Source organism: Lipophrys pholis (genome assembly GCF_963383615.2).
Source record: "Lipophrys pholis genome assembly, chromosome: 16".
In the NCBI taxonomy this organism is placed as follows: domain Eukaryota; kingdom Metazoa; phylum Chordata; class Actinopteri; order Blenniiformes; family Blenniidae; genus Lipophrys; species Lipophrys pholis.
Genome location: NC_137634.1, coordinates 28,238,583 through 28,256,444, shown reverse-complemented (window position 1 = coordinate 28,256,444; position 17,862 = coordinate 28,238,583). Strand labels below are relative to the sequence as shown.

The window sequence follows — 17,862 nt, the reverse complement described above, 5'->3', positions numbered from 1 at the left end:
AACTGAATGTTCATTATATTAAGATATAGCGTTACTTACAATAGAAGAGTTTTGTTTATTTCTTGTCAGCTGCGTAAATGTGTGTAAGTTCATGTGACTGTGTGTGATTGTGTGTGATTGTGTGTGATTGTGTGTGATTGTGTGTGATTGTGTGTATTCATGATAAGGACTTGATCTTACAATCTCTTAAATTGATCACACTTCTTGAACAAATATTGACCTCTGATGAGGCTGGTCAGTCCTGGAGGGAACCTGATGGAAGGAGGGAGTGAGGCTGGAGGGAACCTGATGGAAGGAGGGAGTGAGGCTGGAGGGAACCTGATGGAAGGAGGGAGTGAGGCTGGAGGGAACCTGATGGAAGGAGGGAGTGAGGCTGGAGGGAACCTGATGGAAGGAGGGAGTGAGGCTGGAGGGAACCTGATGGAAGGAGGGAGTGAGGCTGGAGGGAACCCAGTCCATGGCAGTGCTGCTCTCGTGTCTCAGCACTAACAGTTGAAGACATGTTGACTGATATCAGTGTGACGGTGCTGCTGGTCCTCCTTCCTCCACAGAAACAAGCTGTGCTTTTCTGCTTTCAGAGGAACCTTCATCTGTTCTGGTTCTGGACCAAGCTGAGGCACTGCAGAGGGACAAGCTGAGCACAGTGAGACACACACACACACACACACACACACACACACACACACACACACACACACACACACACACACACACACACACACACACACACACACACACACACACACAGATTCCTGCAGTGTAAGGTCAGACGGCAGGTGAAGGCTGGTAGGTGTTAGTGAGGAAGGAACCATGAGCAGGAACTACGTTTCCACAAAAACTTCAACAACTTTGTGTTTCCCTCAGGAGCCAGCAGGTTGTCACACCGTGACGACATGAAACCCTGAAGAAACTGCTTGTTTCAAGTGTAGTACTGCAAATTATTAGTGACTCGGCAGCACAGAAATACCTGAACTCAGTATCAGTTTATCTGCCAGTATCAAGCACTCATTTAAACTCCTCTACCTTTCCTCCATGTTTCCTCTACCTTTCTTCCATGTTTCCTCTACCTTTCTTCCATGTTTCCTCTACCTTTCTTCCATGTTTCCTCTACCTTTCTTCCATGTTTCCTCTACCTTTCTTCCATGTTTCCTCTACCTTTCTACATTTTTTCTACATTCCTTCCTGATTCTCGCATTTCTGCTTTATCCAGTGAGTACGACTGTTTTATTGGTATTCTCTCCAGCTGCTTTGGAATATTTTCTAGTGCCGAGAAGGAAATCTATGGAAGTGTGTGAATGAGATATTTCAGGGTTTCTAAAGCTTAAGGTAAAGAAGCGTGTCTTTGTACTGCAGTGGAATTCCTGATTATGAGTCCTGAGTGGGGAAGGGGACGGAAAGCCTGAGCTGCGTCCACATGTTCTGGTTCTTGGTAAGGACATGACAGACTGGTTCTTGTTAAGGACATGACAGACTGGTTCTCTGTAAGGACATGACTGGTTCTTGGTAAGGACATGACAGACTGGTTCTTTGTAAGGACATGACAGACTGGTTCTTGTTAAGGACATGACAGACTGGTTCTCTGTAAGGACATGACAGACTGGTTCTTTGTTAGGACATGACAGACTGGTTCTCTGTAAGGACATGACAGACTGGTTCTTTGTAAGGACATGACAGACTGGTTCTTGTTAAGGACATGACAGACTGGTTCTCTGTAAGGACATGACAGACTGGTTCTTTGTAAGGACATGACAGACTGGTTCTTTGTAAGGACATGACAGACTGGTTCTCTGTAAGGACATGACAGACTGGTTCTTGTTAAGGACATGACAGACTGGTTCTCTGTAAGGACAGGACAGACTGGTTCTTTGTAAGGACATGACAGACTGGTTCTTGTTAAGGACATGACAGACTGGTTCTCTGTAAGGACATGACAGACTGGTTCTTGTTAAGGACATGACAGACTGGTTCTTGTTAAGGACATGACAGACTGGTTCTCGGTAAGGACAGGACAGACTGGTTCTCTGTAAGGACAGGACAGACTGGTTCTTTGTAAGGACATGACAGACTGGTTCTTGTTAAGGACATGACAGACTGGTTCTCGGTAAGGACAGGACAGACTGGTTCTCTGTAAGGACATGACAGACTGGTTCTTTGTTAGGACATGACAGACTGGTTCTCTGTAAGGACATGACAGACTGGTTCTCTGTAAGGACATGACAGACTGGTTCTCTGTAAGGACATGACAGACTGGAATCAGAGTGAATCCACGTAAACTGAGTCTATGATCTACGTTTGGTGGCAATCCTGAGTTGGTTGTTTCAATCACACTGATCCTAATCTACATTCAGAGTATACTTAATATACTTCATAAGGTGAAGCTTGTGGGTCATGAGCTCTTTCATGGAGTTTACTTGTCCACATACTGTCCACTGGTTTACTCCTCTGGATGCATTATCAAAAATATGGTGGACGACAAAGAAGAAAAACAACCTCTCGTTTGAGCTTCATAACATTCTAAGGAGAAAGCTCACGTCACTGCCCAGGGCAGAATGGCACCGCAGGCGAGGGAGGGAAAGAACAAAGAAGCTGCTTTCATCTCCAATCCGTCCAACTTCACAAAGAAGCTGCTTTCATCTCCAATCCGTCCAACTTCACAAAGAAGCTGCTTTCATCTCCAATCCGTCCAACTTCACGAAGAAGCTTTTTACCTGTTTAAATCAGTTCTTCTTCAAACCGTCCAAAATGCAGCTGCTCGTCTTTTACCAGGAACAACCTGGAGCCCACATCACCCCTGTCCTCTCCTCCCTTCACATCCCTCATCCTTTCCTCCCTTCACATCCCTCATCCTTTCCTCCCTTCACATCCCTCCATCCTTTCCTCCCTTCACATCCCTCCATCCTTTCCTCCCTTCACATCCCTCCATCCCCTCCTCCCCTCACATCCCTCCATCCTCTCCTCCCTTCACATCCCTCCATCCTATCTTCCCTTCACATCCCTCCATCCTCTCCTCCTTTCACATCCCTCCATCCTCTCCTCCCTTCACATCCCTCCATCTGCTCCTCCCTTCACATCCCGCCATCCTATCTTCCCTTCACATCCCTCCATCCTCTCCTCCTTTCACATCCCTCCATCCTCTCCTCCCTTCACATCCCTCCATCTGCTCCTCCCTTCACATCCCTCCATCCGATCTTCCCTTCACATCCATCCATCCTCTCCTCCCTTCACATCCCTCCATCTGCTCCTCCCTTCACATCCCTCCATCCTATCTTCCCTTCACATCCCTCCATCCCCTCCTCCCCTCACATCCCTCCATCCTCCCCTCCCTTCACATCCCTCATCCTTTCCTCCCTTCACATCCCGCCATCCTTTCCTCCCTTCACATCCCTCCATCCTCTCCTCCCTTCACATCCCTCCATCCTTTCCTCCCTTCACATCCCTCCATCCCCTCCTCCCTTCACATCCCTCCATCCTCCCCTCCCTTCACATCCCTCCATCCCCTCCTCCCTTCACATCCCTCCATCCTTTCCTCCCTTCACATCCCTCCATCCTCTCCTCCCTTCACATCCCTCCATCCTCCCCTCCCTTCACATCCCTCCATCCCCTCCTCCCTTCACATCCCTCCATCCTCCCCTCCCTTCACATCCCTCCATCCCCTCCTCCCTTCACATCCCTCCATCCTTTCCTCCCTTCACATCCCTCCATCCCCTCCTCCCTTCACATCCCTCCATCCTTTCCTCCCCTCACATCCCTCCATCCTCTCCTCCCTTCACATCCCTACATCCCCTCCTCCCCTCACATCCCTCCATCCTCTCCTCCCCTCACATCCCTCCATCCCCTCCTCCCCTCACATCCCTCCATCCTCCCCTCCCTTCACATCCCACATCCTTTCCTCCCTTCACATCCCTCCATCCTTTCCTCCCTTCACATCCCTCCATCCTCTCCTCCCTTCACATCCCTCCATCCTTTCCTCCCTTCACATCCCTCCATCCCCTCCTCCCCTCACATCCCTCCATCCTCTCCTCCCTTCACGTCCCTCCATCCCCTCCTCCCCTCACATCCCTCCATCCTCTCCTCCCTTCACATCCCTCCATCCTCCCCTCCCTTCACATCCCTCCATCCCCTCCTCCCTTCACATCCCTCCATCCTCCCCTCCCTTCACATCCCTCCATCCCCTCCTCCCTTCACATCCCTCCATCCTTTCCTCCCTTCACATCCCTCCATCCCCTCCTCCCTTCACATCCCTCCATCCTTTCCTCCCTTCACATCCCTCCATCCCCTCCTCCCTTCACATCCCTCCATCCTCCCCTCCCTTCACATCCCTCCATCCCCTCCTCCCTTCACATCCCTCCATCCCCTCCTCCCTTCACATCCCTCCATCCTCTCCTCCCTTCACATCCCTCCATCCTATCTTCCCCTCACATCCCTCCATCCTCTCCTCCCTTCACATCCCTCCATCCTCTCCTCCCTTCACATCCCTCCATCTTCTCCTCCCTTCACATCCCTCCATCCTCTCTTCCCTTCACATCCCTCCATCCTATCTTCCCTTCACATCCCTCCATCCTCTCCTCCCTTCACATCCCTCCATCCTATCTTCCCTTCACATCCCTCCATCCTCTCCTCCCTTCACATCCCTCCATCCTATCTTCCCTTCACATCCCTCCATCCTCTCCTCCCTTCACATCCCTCCATCCTATCTTCCCTTCACATCCCTCCATCCTCTCCTCCTTTCACATCCCTCCATCCTCTCCTCCCTTCACATCCCTCCATCTGCTCCTCACTTCACATCCCGCCATCCTATCTTCCCTTCACATCCCTCCATCCCCTCCTCCCTTCACATCCCTCCATCCTCTCCTCCCTTCACATCCCTCCATCCTATCTTCCCTTCACATCCCTCCATCCTCTCCTCCCTTCACATCCCTCCATCCTATCTTCCCTTCACATCCCTCCATCCTCTCCTCCCTTCACATCCCTCCATCTGCTCCTCCCTTCACATCCCTCCATCCGATCTTCCCTTCACATCCATCCATCCTCTCCTCCCTTCACATCCCTCCATCCTATCTTCCCTTCACATCCCTCCATCCTCTCCTCCCTTCACATCCCTCCATCTGCTCCTCCCTTCACATCCCTCCATCCTATCTTCCCTTCACATCCCTCCATCCTCTCCTCCTTTCACATCCATCCATCCTCTCCTCCCTTCACTGGTTCCTGATCACGTTCCGTGTTGGTTTTAAAATACTAGTATTAACTTTTAAAGTACTACATGGCCAAACCCCGTCTTATATCTCCACCCTCCTTCCTCCACCTGCCCCAAATAGAACGCTGAGGTCTGAACAACTAATGCTGCTCACGGTTCCACACACTGAGCTCAGAACCCGTGGTGACTGGGCCTTTGAAGCTCTGGAACCAAAGCTGTGGAAGCTGCGATGTCTTGACTCCTGTGTTGTTTTCATGAAGCAGTTAAAGACATTTTTGTCCTGGAGCTGCTCAATGTTGCTCAATTTGACTTTTCTGTAAAACCATGGATGTTTTTCTTTTTTCTTGCTTCTACACTTTTAATGATCATTTAATTTTTCATTATTTATTAAATTTTTTCAGTTTTTAGTGGTGTTAAGCACCTTGTCACTGATGTCTGGGAAAGGTGCTCTATAAATACATTCTATTCTATTCTATTCTATTCTATTCTAGAGAAGCTGTAGAGTCACTACAGGAGCTGTAGAGTCACTAGATGAGCTGTAAAGTCACTTGAGTAGCTGTAGAGTCACTAGAGTTGCTCTAGAGTCACTGGAGGAGCTGTAGAGTCACTACAGGAGCTGTCGAGTCACTAGAGGAGCTGGAGAGTCACTAGAGGTGCTGTAGAGTCAATAGAGGAGTTGTAAAGTCACTATAGGAGCTCTTGAGTCACTAGAGGAGATGTAGAGTGTAGAGTCACTAGAGGAGCTGTCGAGTCACGAGAGGAGCTGTGGAGTCACTGGAGGAGCTATAGAGTCACTAGAGGAGTTGTAAAGTCAATAGAGGAGCTCTTGAGTCACTAGAGGAGCTGTAGAGCCACTAGAGGAGCTCGTGAGTCACTAGAGGAGCTGTCGAGTCACTAGATGTGCTGTAGAGTCATTAGAGGAGCTATAGAGTCACTAGAGAAGCTGTCGAGTCACAAGATGTGCTGTAGAGTCATTAGAGGAGCTATGGAGTCACTAGAGGAGCTGTAAAGACACTAGATGAGCTATAGAGTCAATAGAGGAGCCGTAGAGTAACTAGAGGAGCTATAGAGCCACTAGAGAGGCTATCGAGTCACTCAAGGAGCTGTAGAGTCACTCGATGTGCTATAGAGACACTAGATGTGCTGTAGAGACACTAGAGGAGCTATAGAGTCACTAGAGGAGCTGTAGAGTCACTAGAGCAGCTGTAGAGGAGCTGTAGAGTCACTAAATGTGCTGTAGAGCCACTAGAGGAGCTATAGAGTCACTAGAGGAGCTGTAGAGTCACTAGTGGAGCTATAGTGTCACTAGAGGAGCTGTAGAGGAGCTGTAGAGTCACTAGAGGAGCTGTAGAGTCACTAGAGGAGCTGGAGCAACATGTGGCAGCTCTGGTTGTCTCAGGCTGATGGTGTTTCTCTCCAGGTGGGGACGTGTGTCGCAGCAGATGCAAACCCTGCAGCCTCCATCACCTGGATGAAGAATGGAGCGCCCCTAGTGGCTGATGGGAAAGGTGACACACCCAGAAACTCCCCCGTCACCCTACACTGTCACAAAGATACCCCGGGGGGGGGGCTGCCACCATACACTGTCACAAAGATACCCCAGGGGGGGGGGGGGGGGGGGGGCTGCCACCATACACTGTCACAAAGATACCCCAGGGGGGGGGGGGGGGGGGCTGCCACCATACACTGTCACAAAGATACCCCAGGGGGGGGGCTGCCACCATACACTGTCACAAAGATACCCCGGGGGGGGGGGGGGGGGGGGGGGGTCTACACGGACCACCAAGAGGAGATGAGCTCCCTCTAGTGGTCTGTTGAGGAAAGTCACAAATAGAAGATCTCAGTTTTATATTATGACACGACTGCAACATGGGACATATATAAAATATAAAATATGAAATTGATGCTGAAAACATGTAATCAGTTGTTCTTCATGTTCCTGCTGTATTGGTGGAGATAAGAAGGATCTGCAGCTGAACTGTGATCTGGAGCTGCTGCTCTGTACAATAACAAGCATGAAGACATGATCCTCATCTGGAGGAAACAGGTCCTCTGAAATGTCCTCAGGGAATCAGACTGGACCTTCAGGTTGGTCAGAGTAAAAACAATTAAAACAACACATCATACACTGCTGGATCTATCATCTCCTACACACCAGAGGACACCAGAGGACACCAGAGGACACCAGAGGACACCAGAGGACTGTACTAGGAAGCACGATTAACATATCCAAACCCAAACATCCACAATCCTTCATCAGAGGTACTATCAGAGGTACTACGAAGCAACTCAGTACTTCTATCCACAGTTTCCATGGTGATCTATGCATGTTGACATAAAAGGGGAGGAGTTTGCCGACAACCGGGGATGTCCCGCCAAAATAAAATGCTGGAAATACCAGTTAGTCTGAGTGTGAAGAGGAATTTCCTTCAGGAAGTTTTTATTAGAGACGAACGTCAACAACTAGAACTGGATCCTAGTTTGATTCCCAGAGGATTCTGGGAGGAAGTTTAAACTAAATCTATTTCAAACTAAAGCCTTTTAACTGTGTTCCTATCCTCTTCACATTTAATGAAATAAACATAAAGCAGGTTAACTCCTGCTCTAATAACTAATGAAATCCATCAACTATGGACGTCCCCATCACACTTTATGTCCCCGATACTGACCCGATATTTCAGAATTGAGTATCGGCCGATACCGATACTTTCCCGATCCGATACTCACATTACGATTACAAAGATACTCAATAGTGTATTTTTGGAGCGACTAAGACGTCTGGAGCTAAAAGTACTATTGGCAGAAGCTTCGTTTACCTAGAACTTATTGTAAAACTCACTTATTGAATCAGAATTCTTCTCAGAACGACTTAAGAACTTAAACTTTATTCAGTCAGAAGAACAAATTTTGTGGCAAATAAAACAAATTAAAAATGAAACCCAGTGAATCCGTTTGACTAACATCTAAACTATAAAGAACATAAACAGTAAAACCAATCAGAAGAACCCAGTTCTACTTCAAAGTGTCTTTGACTGGTTGGGTTGAAAATAAGTCCTACAAAAGTACAAATACAATAATAAAAATAGATAACTAAATCTTAAACATAAATACTCTCAGGCTCCAATGTAACTTCTTTGTGTATTAAATTCCAGTTTACCTTAAAGCAGTACGAGAGGTTTGACCTGAATGTCACTAAACTTTTACATTTCAATGTGAAGTATAAACACTTCATTCTACTTCAAAGTGGTAAAACCTGTTTGACAAAAGTACTCTGAACATAGTACTCTCAAAAACTTATTCAGAATATCCCAGTCTCCCTTCAAACTAGAGGAACCTTCTGGGTTCTTGTTTCACCATATCGCTCCCCACCCCTCACTATGAACACGGCTCAACACGAGGCTTCAGGACATGTAGTACACATGCCAGGCCTTTAGGGGCGCTGTGACTCACCAAACACAATAAAAAAGCAGAAGAAGACAGACCACATAGAAATATAGAAGTAGACTTCTGCACATAAACACATAAACCATATATGTAACTCTAGTTTTATAGGTCTATGGCCCCGCTCCGCCTGCTTCTAGCTTCTGCAGCTCCACCCGAGCTTCTAGTCCCTGATTGTTGTGGTTATTAGGTGACGTAGTGGAACGGTGGGGGGAGGAGGGGGGCCATTACGTCATCTATTGACCACAGATGATGGTCTTTGCTGAGCGTTCTCCACCGCTTGTTTACTTTTTAGATGTCTTATCAGATTAGTTGTGTTAAACGAAGCTCTGGTGCTCCACCTCTCAGGACTGTGGTGAAGCTCTGGTGCTCCACCTCTCAGGATTGTGGTGAAGCTCTGGTGCTGCACCTCTCAGGACTGTGGTGAAGCTCTGGTGCTCCACCTCTCGGGACTGTGGTGAAGCTCTGGTGCTCCACCTCTCAGGATTGTGGTGAAGCTCTGGTGCTCCACCTCTCAGGACTGTGGTGACGCTCTAGTGCTCCACCTCTCGGGACTGTGGTGAAGCTCTGGTGCTCCACCTCTCGGGACTGTGGTGAAGCTCTGGTGCTCCACCTCTCAGGACTGTGGTGAAGCTCTGGTGCTCCACCTCTCAGGATTGTGGTGAAGCTCTGGTGCTCCACCTCTCAGGACTGTGGTGACGCTCTAGTGCTCCACCTCTCAGGACTGTGGTGACGCTCTAGTGCTCCACCTCTCTGGGGACATCCCTACCATCAAGCATCTTTAAGATAAAGTGCCCGTGTGAAGAATTACAGAGTTTTGCAGTGATACAGAATGTGTGCGCTTGTCTCAGTACTTCAGTTTGTACACCAGCTCATTTCCTCTGTTTAACGTCTGTGGACACAAACTTCTTTACATCTGTCCGTTGTCCGCTTGTCCTCACATGAAGTCCAGCCAGCAGTCTTCGGATTCATTACTGCCATCGCCACCAACTACACGTCTGCCATCTTTAATCCCAGTGTGGCGAGTTACTGTTCCACCCTCATGAGATCATGAATTCACTGGTGAACCCGACACCAGTTTCAGCGTAGAGCCTCCCACACACTGCGATGTGAACCATCTGTTGAGTCACAGCCGTTCACACTGTAGGAGACACACTAAGCCAGAACTTGAGGTTTGCTGTGTGACTGTATGAACACACACACCGACTCGCCGCCGGTGATCTTGGATCACTAGTCTTGATCACTGTCCCATTGCACGATCCGGAACAATGACAGGTCCTGACACACACATGAACTCGGCGCTGGGGCCATTCTGTGTTTGGAAAGAAATCCCCAGAAAAGACAAGGAGAATCTGGACGCTGTCCTGGCTCGGAGAGACAGGACGACCTGGTTCTGAGGAGGGGCCGATGCCCCTAAAACTGACCCTGCCCCCCCTCGGTGGTGCCCCCATGTGCCAAACCCTCCCCTCGTGGAACCCCCCCCTGTGGCCCCCCTTTGGCCATACGGTGCCCCCTGTGGCCCCCCTTTGGCTTTGTGGTGCCCCCTGTTGCCCCCAATGTGGCCCTGTGGCCTCCCATTGGAGTGAGGTGAATCAGGTACATGTACTGGTATAGGTACTGGTACAGATGCTGGTACAGGTACAGGTGAGCCAAGTATAGGTACTACTGGTACACGCAGTGTTGGGAAAGTTCAGTTTCTACATTTTAAAATGAACCAGTTCAGTTCATAGTTCATAATTCACAGTTCCAAAAATGAACTAGTTCATACTTCTATTTTCTCCAACATGTTGCTGTGAGCTGTTCCCCTCAGAATCCTGGTATTTCTCCATTGTTACCCCCCAGTCAGTCCTCACTAGTAGCAGCTGCAGCCCCCCCCCCCCCCCCCCCCCCCCGACAGGATATTCTCATAACCATGAGGACAAACCTGCTGCTTCAATGGTCTTTATGAAGGAGGAATTATGAAAACAAACTAACAGTAGTTCTTAAGGTGCAAAGGGAAATATACCAGGCAGGTTCTACAAACAAAGCTTAAAATAGTAAAACCCTCAAGGAATGTTTTAGTTTGAAAGGCCAGCCGGGTTCAATGAGCCTCTCAGGTTGGTTTTACCAGTTGCTTCTTGAAACCCAGTGGGCAAAGTTTATACCAAAAGGTAAGATTCTTCTCACCTGGATCCTCACAGACTTTTTTCATAAAATGATTTTAAGTACCAGGATTTCTGCACTATTGAACACACCGGAATATAAGCCAGCAAATTTAAAAAGGAAAAAAAGAAAAAGAAATGCCGGAGTTACGTGATGCCCCTGAACGCATCACCCAGTATCAGCAGCTTGAAGCTTGTTAACCCTTAAAAAGCCGAGTCGTCCTCAGAGCATGTTAAAAAACCCCGAAGAAGTGGTGGTTCATATGAAGGACTCGTTCAGGCACAACACTGCGTACTGGTGAGTCCGTTACAGGTACAGACAGTGTTGTGCCTGAACTCCTTCCTATTTTGAGCCAACGTGAACTGAACGTTCTGTATCTCTGTCTGGTGAACGTCACAGTGAGCAGCACTCATTCTGGTGTTAGTGAGCGGCTCTCACAGTTCACCATTGTTTCAGAGAGTTGCCAGATTCCTGAGCCTTCCAGTGAAAACCCAGTAAGGCTCACTGTAAACGGGCCTTAACATGTCGGGGGAAAACAGCCAATCTGGCAACCGCAGCCACCAGAGTGGCTCCACCGCCTACGTCAGGGGTGGCCAACCAGTCAGAGACTAAGAGCCACATTTTTAACTGTGATACTGCAAAGAGCCACATCATACACATGGGCACACATGATCACCACCCCATCCCTTCCACACACACACACACACAGATCTCTGCTAAGCCAGATTTATTGTAAATGTCACACACAAACATGATAATGACAGATATTGACTCCTACGAGACCACAGGCCAGTCATTTTCAACAATGAACATTGTGTGCACTGTCTCACACACACACAAACTCTCAGTTCAACCAAGTCCACAAACAAAAATGGAATTTACAACAGCGTTTTTTCTCTTACTTTGTATGTTGCTTAGTGGGACTTCTTTCACTCCTTGTCTTGAACAATCCTCTTCAAATCTGGCTTATATTCCGTTGTTGCCACTCGAAGCAATTCTTTCCCATGGGTGTCAGTCAGAACAGATGGATGCTTTGATTTCACATGTTTCAGGGTAGAAAACAGACTCGCAGACGTATGTCGACCCAAACATTGACAGTATCTTCAGCGCAGCCTGTTTGACATTGGGCTATTTTTCCATTGGCACACTTTTCCAGAACTCAATGGTCCCTTCCCTTAAAGCAGCTTTCAGTTGGTCCTCCTCACAAAGATCAATCATTTCCAGCTCAGCCGCAGCCTCATCTGTGACTAGCGGGGCTTTCAAACAGTCCGTCTCCGCATTAAATGGGTCGACGAGGAACGTAATCTGTGGCCTTTTCAGTTGTAGCTCACGGAACCGGGTCACAAAGCTTTCGTGCAGGTTTTCAACCAGTGTTGCATATCTGGCTCTTTGCTTATTCAGGGCGGCGCTGGTGACTTGCCCGCTGGCTTTTAACAGAGTGGGAAAATGCCTTAAATCTCCCTTTTGAAGATGAGCCTTGAACAGCTTCAGTTTGTTGACAAACGCAAACACACTTTGCAGCAGGTCAGGGAGCATTTTTAACTTCCCCTGCAGGGTCAGGTTCAGTCTGTCCAAGTGACACAGCACGTCGACCAAAAAGGCCAGAGTTCGGGATAGTCCTTGTCCTTCTCTTCCATGAACAGTTTCACGGCATCCAAAAGCTCAAAAAAGCGAGCGAGTACTTTGCCTTCTGACAGCCACCTCACAGTGCAGTGCAGCGGCAGGTCACCTGGTGACCTGGTCCAGCTCAGCGATGAGTTCCTGAACTGTGGTTAAGCGCATGTGTGCGGATGTAGTTGTTATTTCCATCACTGGCTTCATGACGTTGTCTAAATTCAGTGATTTAGACACGAGTTGCTCCCTGTGGATGATGCAGTGGAAATTCCAAAATGCGGGAAATGTTTGTTCAGCTCAGCACAGCCCCACAAGCCCGTTCAGAGATCCGATCATGGCTGGCGCTCCATCCCTGGCTGTTGCAGTTAGTTTTGGTTTGGGCAGATGTGCTTTCGCGAATGCAGCCATCATTGTTTCTTTCACATCTGTGCCACGGGTTCTGTCTTTTAATGGCACAATATCAAGGAGTTCTTCTTTGATCACACAATCGTTTGACACCGACCGTGCAAATACTGCCGACTGAGGCTTGTCTTGTGTGTCACAACTCTCATCCAATGCAACACTAAAATACTCTCATTCTTGAAGGTCAGAGTGCAACTGTGTTTCAAGAGCTGCGTTAATGTCCGATATTCTGCGTTCCACAGTGTGGCGGGACAGTTGGACGTCTGATATCATTCGTTTTAATTTGTCATTTTCAGGAGACAATATTTCAACAGCGTCGCTGAGGCATGTTTTCACGAACTCCCCTTCATTGGATGGCTGATAGCCTGTGCAATGTTCAAAACCAGTTGATAAGACGGAAGCGTTACAGCAGGGGGGGCCAACCAGCCTCATGCGGTCTCGGAGTGCTTCGTCAATCTTTGGAAAAACCGTGTCTGCTTCTCTGACTGACTTTTCAACGTTACCAACTTGTTTTTGCGAAGTTCAGTCCCTTTTGGAAATTCCTGGTCGTAGCCTGCGTGGAGTGAGCTGAAGTGCCGTTGAAGATTAGAAGCTTTAAAATGCGCCAGCGCCGCCTGACATATGAGGCAGAATGGCTTGTCATTACGTTCAATAAAACAATATGAACTCTCCCACTCTGTTAAAAATGTCCGGTGTTCATCTACATATTTTCGTTGTGCGGTGCCATTTTGAGAACACACAAAATTACTCGAAAGATCTATTTTCATCTCACGCACATGTGCGTTTGACGTCACTCAAACCGGCTTCCTGCTCAGGTTGCCATATAGGGAATGAATGGCAGCGCCAGCGCCGAGCATTTTTGACGCCTGTCATGTGAGCCCCATAAGAGCCTCATGAAACCAGCCAAAGAGCCGCATGAGGCTGGCGAGCCGCTGGTTGGCCACCCCTGGCCTACGTCATCAACATGTGAAGCATCACGACAAAAACAAGGAGAAGACAGCAGCTCTACCTCAGACTCTGTCTCACCATTAATACTTCATCTTGTGTCTTTTACACGTTTTATATCTGAGGCCCCGGATCAGGCTCCATGTCTCTGAAACATTTCCAGGATTCGAACTACGAAACAATAATGAACGATAGACCAAGAGAGAAGCGCCACCAGATTCTACTCATCATTTTCTAAACTATAAACTGGTGTGACGCGTAACAATATGCTGTGTTGTGTTTTGTCCACACAGCTGTCCTGATCACCCCCAGCTGGAAGGTGGACCCGGCCACCGGTCTGTCCACCACCTCCTCCACCCTGCAGGTGGCAGCAGCGCGAGCAGACGGCAGCTCGGCCTTCTCCTGCGTGTCCACACACCAGGACAGCCGGCGGCTCGTCGACCTGGAGCCCATCCCCGTCCACTGTGAGCCCACTAGCTGCCACACACACCAGCAACCAATATGTGGATACCAGTGTCAGTGGTACTGGTACTTTATTCATCACATGCCAAATACACTTATCACAAAATACTAACTGCACTTTGACGAATGAAGTTTCCATGTATGTCAACACATGTGATCAGTCAGAGCAGCAGGAGAAGGTTGGGGGTCGGGGGGTTCCTTTTCCCTGAGAACAGGACTTTGTTCCATTCAAGATGAAATTCTGACAAATGTTAATGTGACAAAGATGGTGAGGGAGGTGGTATGCTTTGAGTCTTAAAGGGCCAGGCGCGGGGCGGGGCTCTCTCATGCTCCATATTAAGCAAATTAGAAAGTGATTTATTATTAACATTGTTGGGATAAGTAATAGATTACTGAAAATAGGAAATCACTGGAAGTAATTCATGAAAATTTGAAATTATTAATGGAAGTAATCAGTCATTTACTCATTAACAACTCCTAAAGTAATTGAGTAATTACTTAAAAGTTAATAAATGATCAAAAATTATTTATTAATGAAAAATTATTAATTTGCATAAATTTGTTATTTATGTATTAATAATAAATCGGGGCACCACCACATAAACTGGAAATAGCTAATACCAAAATATCAGTCTTGTTTGTAAAAGTTTATTTAAGTTAGTTAATATTTCTGTGTAAAAATATAACAATCTTAAATAAAAGGGAAGGTGTGAGATCCGAGCACCGACTGTTACAAACCAGTGAATTGTCAACAATAAATACACAATAATCACCAAGAAGCGTTCAATTCAGCTAACAGGCGTTTATTAACAAAATGTATTAATTCATCAATAATTCTGGAATCATCTCATAAATCAACACATTCAAGTAGCAAACGACATCTAACACGGAGATCTAATCTATTAAACAGCAACACTATGTACAAAGAGTGTGTGTGTGTGTGTGTGTGTGTGTGTGTGTGTGTGTGTGCGTGTGTGGTCTGGAGTGATGAGTGTTATGGGCGTAATGACCTTGAACGTCCACCAGGTGGAGGCAAACGTTGGCGGGTTAATGACCGCGACGACCACTAGGGGCATGCAGTGGGAGAGGGAGAGCGCAATGACCCGATGTGTCCACCAGGTGGACGTCAAGAGGGATTGCAATGACCCACGTGACCACTAGAGGCGTTTGACTCGCTCTTTCTGGGGCTTCGGTTGCTTTGCGACCACATAAACATTTTATTCATTTGAGGTAACAACTTATTATCTGGTTCCCACGTTCTTCTTATTTTCCTCTCTGGTCACTCTCTAGATGATTCTCTCTGGTCACTCTCTAGATGGTTCTCTCTGGCCACCCTCTAGATGGTTCTCTCAGTCCACTTTCTAGATGGTTCTCTCTGGCCACTTTCTAGATGGTTCTCTCTGGTCACCCTCTAGATGGTTCTCTCTGGCCACTTTCTAGATGGTTCTCTCTGGTCACCCTCTAGATGGTTCTCTCTGGTCACTCTCTAGATGGTTCTCTCTGGCCACTTTCTAGATGGTTCTCTCTGGCCACCCTCTAGATCGTTCTCTCAGTCCACTTTCTAGATGGTTCTCTCAGTCCACTTTCTAGATGGTTCTCTCTGGTCACTCTCTAGATAGTTCTCTCAGTCCACTCTCTAGATAGTTCTCTCTTATCACTCTCTAGATGGTTCTCTCTGGCCACTTTCTAGATGGTTCTCTCTGGTCACCCTCTAGATGGTTCTCTCTGGCCACTTTCTTGATGGTTCTCTCTGGTCACCCTCTAGATGGTTCTCTCTGGTCACTCTCTAGATGGTTCTCTCTGGCCACTTTCTAGATGGTTCTCTCTGGCCACCCTCTAGATGGTTCTCTCAGTCCACTTTCTAGATGGTTCTCTCAGTCCACTTTCTAGATGGTTCTCTCTGGTCACTCTCTAGATAGTTCTCTCTGGCCACTCTCTAGATAGTTCTCTCTTATCACTCTCTAGATGGTTCTCTCTTATCACTCTCTAGATGGTTCTCTCTGGTCACCCTCTAGATGGTTCTCTCTGGCCACTTTCTAGATGGTTCTCTCAGTCCACTCTCTAGATGGTTCTCTCAGTCCACTCTCTAGATAGTTCTCTCAGTCCACTCTCTAGATGGTTCTCTCTGGCCACTTTCTAGATAGTTCTCTCAGTCCACTCTCTAGATGGTTCTCTCTTATCACTCTCTAGATGGTTCTCTCTGGTCACCCTCTAGATGGTTCTCTCTGGCCACTTTCTAGATGGTTCTCTCAGTCCACTTTCTAGATGGTTCTCTCTGGTCACTCTCTAGATAGTTCTCTCAGTCCACTCTCTAGATGGTTCTCTCTGGCCACTTTCTAGATAGTTCTCTCAGTCCACTCTCTAGATGGTTCTCTCTTATCACTCTCTAGATAGTTCTCTCAGTCCACTCTCTAGATGGTTCTCTCAGTCCACTCTCTAGATAGTTCTCTCAGTCCACTCTCTAGATCAGGGGTGGGCAATTATTTTTTCCCTGGGGCCACATGAGAAACAGAACATATTGTGGAGGGCCGGGTCAAAAGGCTTAACTCAATTCTGAATAATATTAATTGTATTTCTTTATAAAAAGCAGTAAACAGCATTGTTTTGACAAGCTGGTAAGTGTATATATTATGATTAAGCAATGAAAAAGTGAGGTTGCTTTACAAAAAATGTTGTTTATTCAATCAGATTTTCCCACAATGGTGAACAAAATGTGAACGTTCTTACCGTTTGTGACTCGTTATATTAGTGATCATTTTCAGTCAAATTCACCCCAAAACACATTGAGTTTCATATCCAGAACTGTTGGAAAGAGGTTCTTAGCTTTCTGAATACATCACTTTGTCTTTGTTCTCTAAATATTAAGCAGGAAACATCATATTATAATGATTATTACTGAACTGTGAGTTTGAGAAAAGAGCCTCCAAAGAAAGTGTCTTTACATGCCTACATTAGTCTAACAACTAGTCTAACCACTAGTCTAACCACTAGTCTAACCACTAGTCTAACCACTAGTCTAACCATTAGTGTAACCACTAGTCTAACAACTAGTCTAACCACTAGTCTAACCACTAGTCTAACCATTAGTCTAACCACTAGTCTAACAACTAGTCTAACCACTAGTCTAACCATTAGTCTAACCACTAGTCTAACCACTAGTCTAACCACTAGTCTAACCATTAGTCTAACCACTAGTCTAACCACTAGTCTAACAACTAGTCTAACCACTAGTCTAACCATTAGTCTAACCACTAGTCTAACCACTAGTCTAACCATTAGTCTAACAACTAGTCTAACCACTAGTCTAACCATTAGTCTAACCACTAGTCTAACCACTAGTCTAACCATTAGTCTAACCATTAGTCTAACCACTAGTCTAACCACTAGTCTAACCACTAGTCTAACCATTAGTCTAACCACTAGTCTAACCACTAGTCTAACCACTAGTCTAACCATTAGTCTAACCACTAGTCTAACCACTAGTCTAACCACTAGTCTAACCACTAGTCTAACCATTAGTCTAACCATTAGTCTAACCACTAGTCTAACCACTAGTCTAACAACTAGTCTAACCATTAGTCTAACCACTAGTCTAACCACTAGTCTAACCACCTCATTTGGAGGTCTATTTGTCTTGTTCAGTGTGAGACCTCTAGTCTCTG

General features: G+C 46.9%; 1 protein-coding gene across 1 annotated transcript in view; it reads left to right on the top strand.

The window, feature by feature from the left end:
• Positions 1 to 17,862, top strand: part of LOC308121392 (CD166 antigen homolog) — an 85,874-nt gene that overhangs the window by 39,310 nt on the left and 28,702 nt on the right. The window contains exons 4-6 of the mRNA XM_080482602.1: positions 579 to 643; positions 6,615 to 6,702; positions 14,032 to 14,202. Coding sequence (XP_080338728.1) covers positions 579 to 643; positions 6,615 to 6,702; positions 14,032 to 14,202 — 324 coding nt within the window. The remainder of the gene's footprint in view (positions 1 to 578; positions 644 to 6,614; positions 6,703 to 14,031; positions 14,203 to 17,862) is intronic.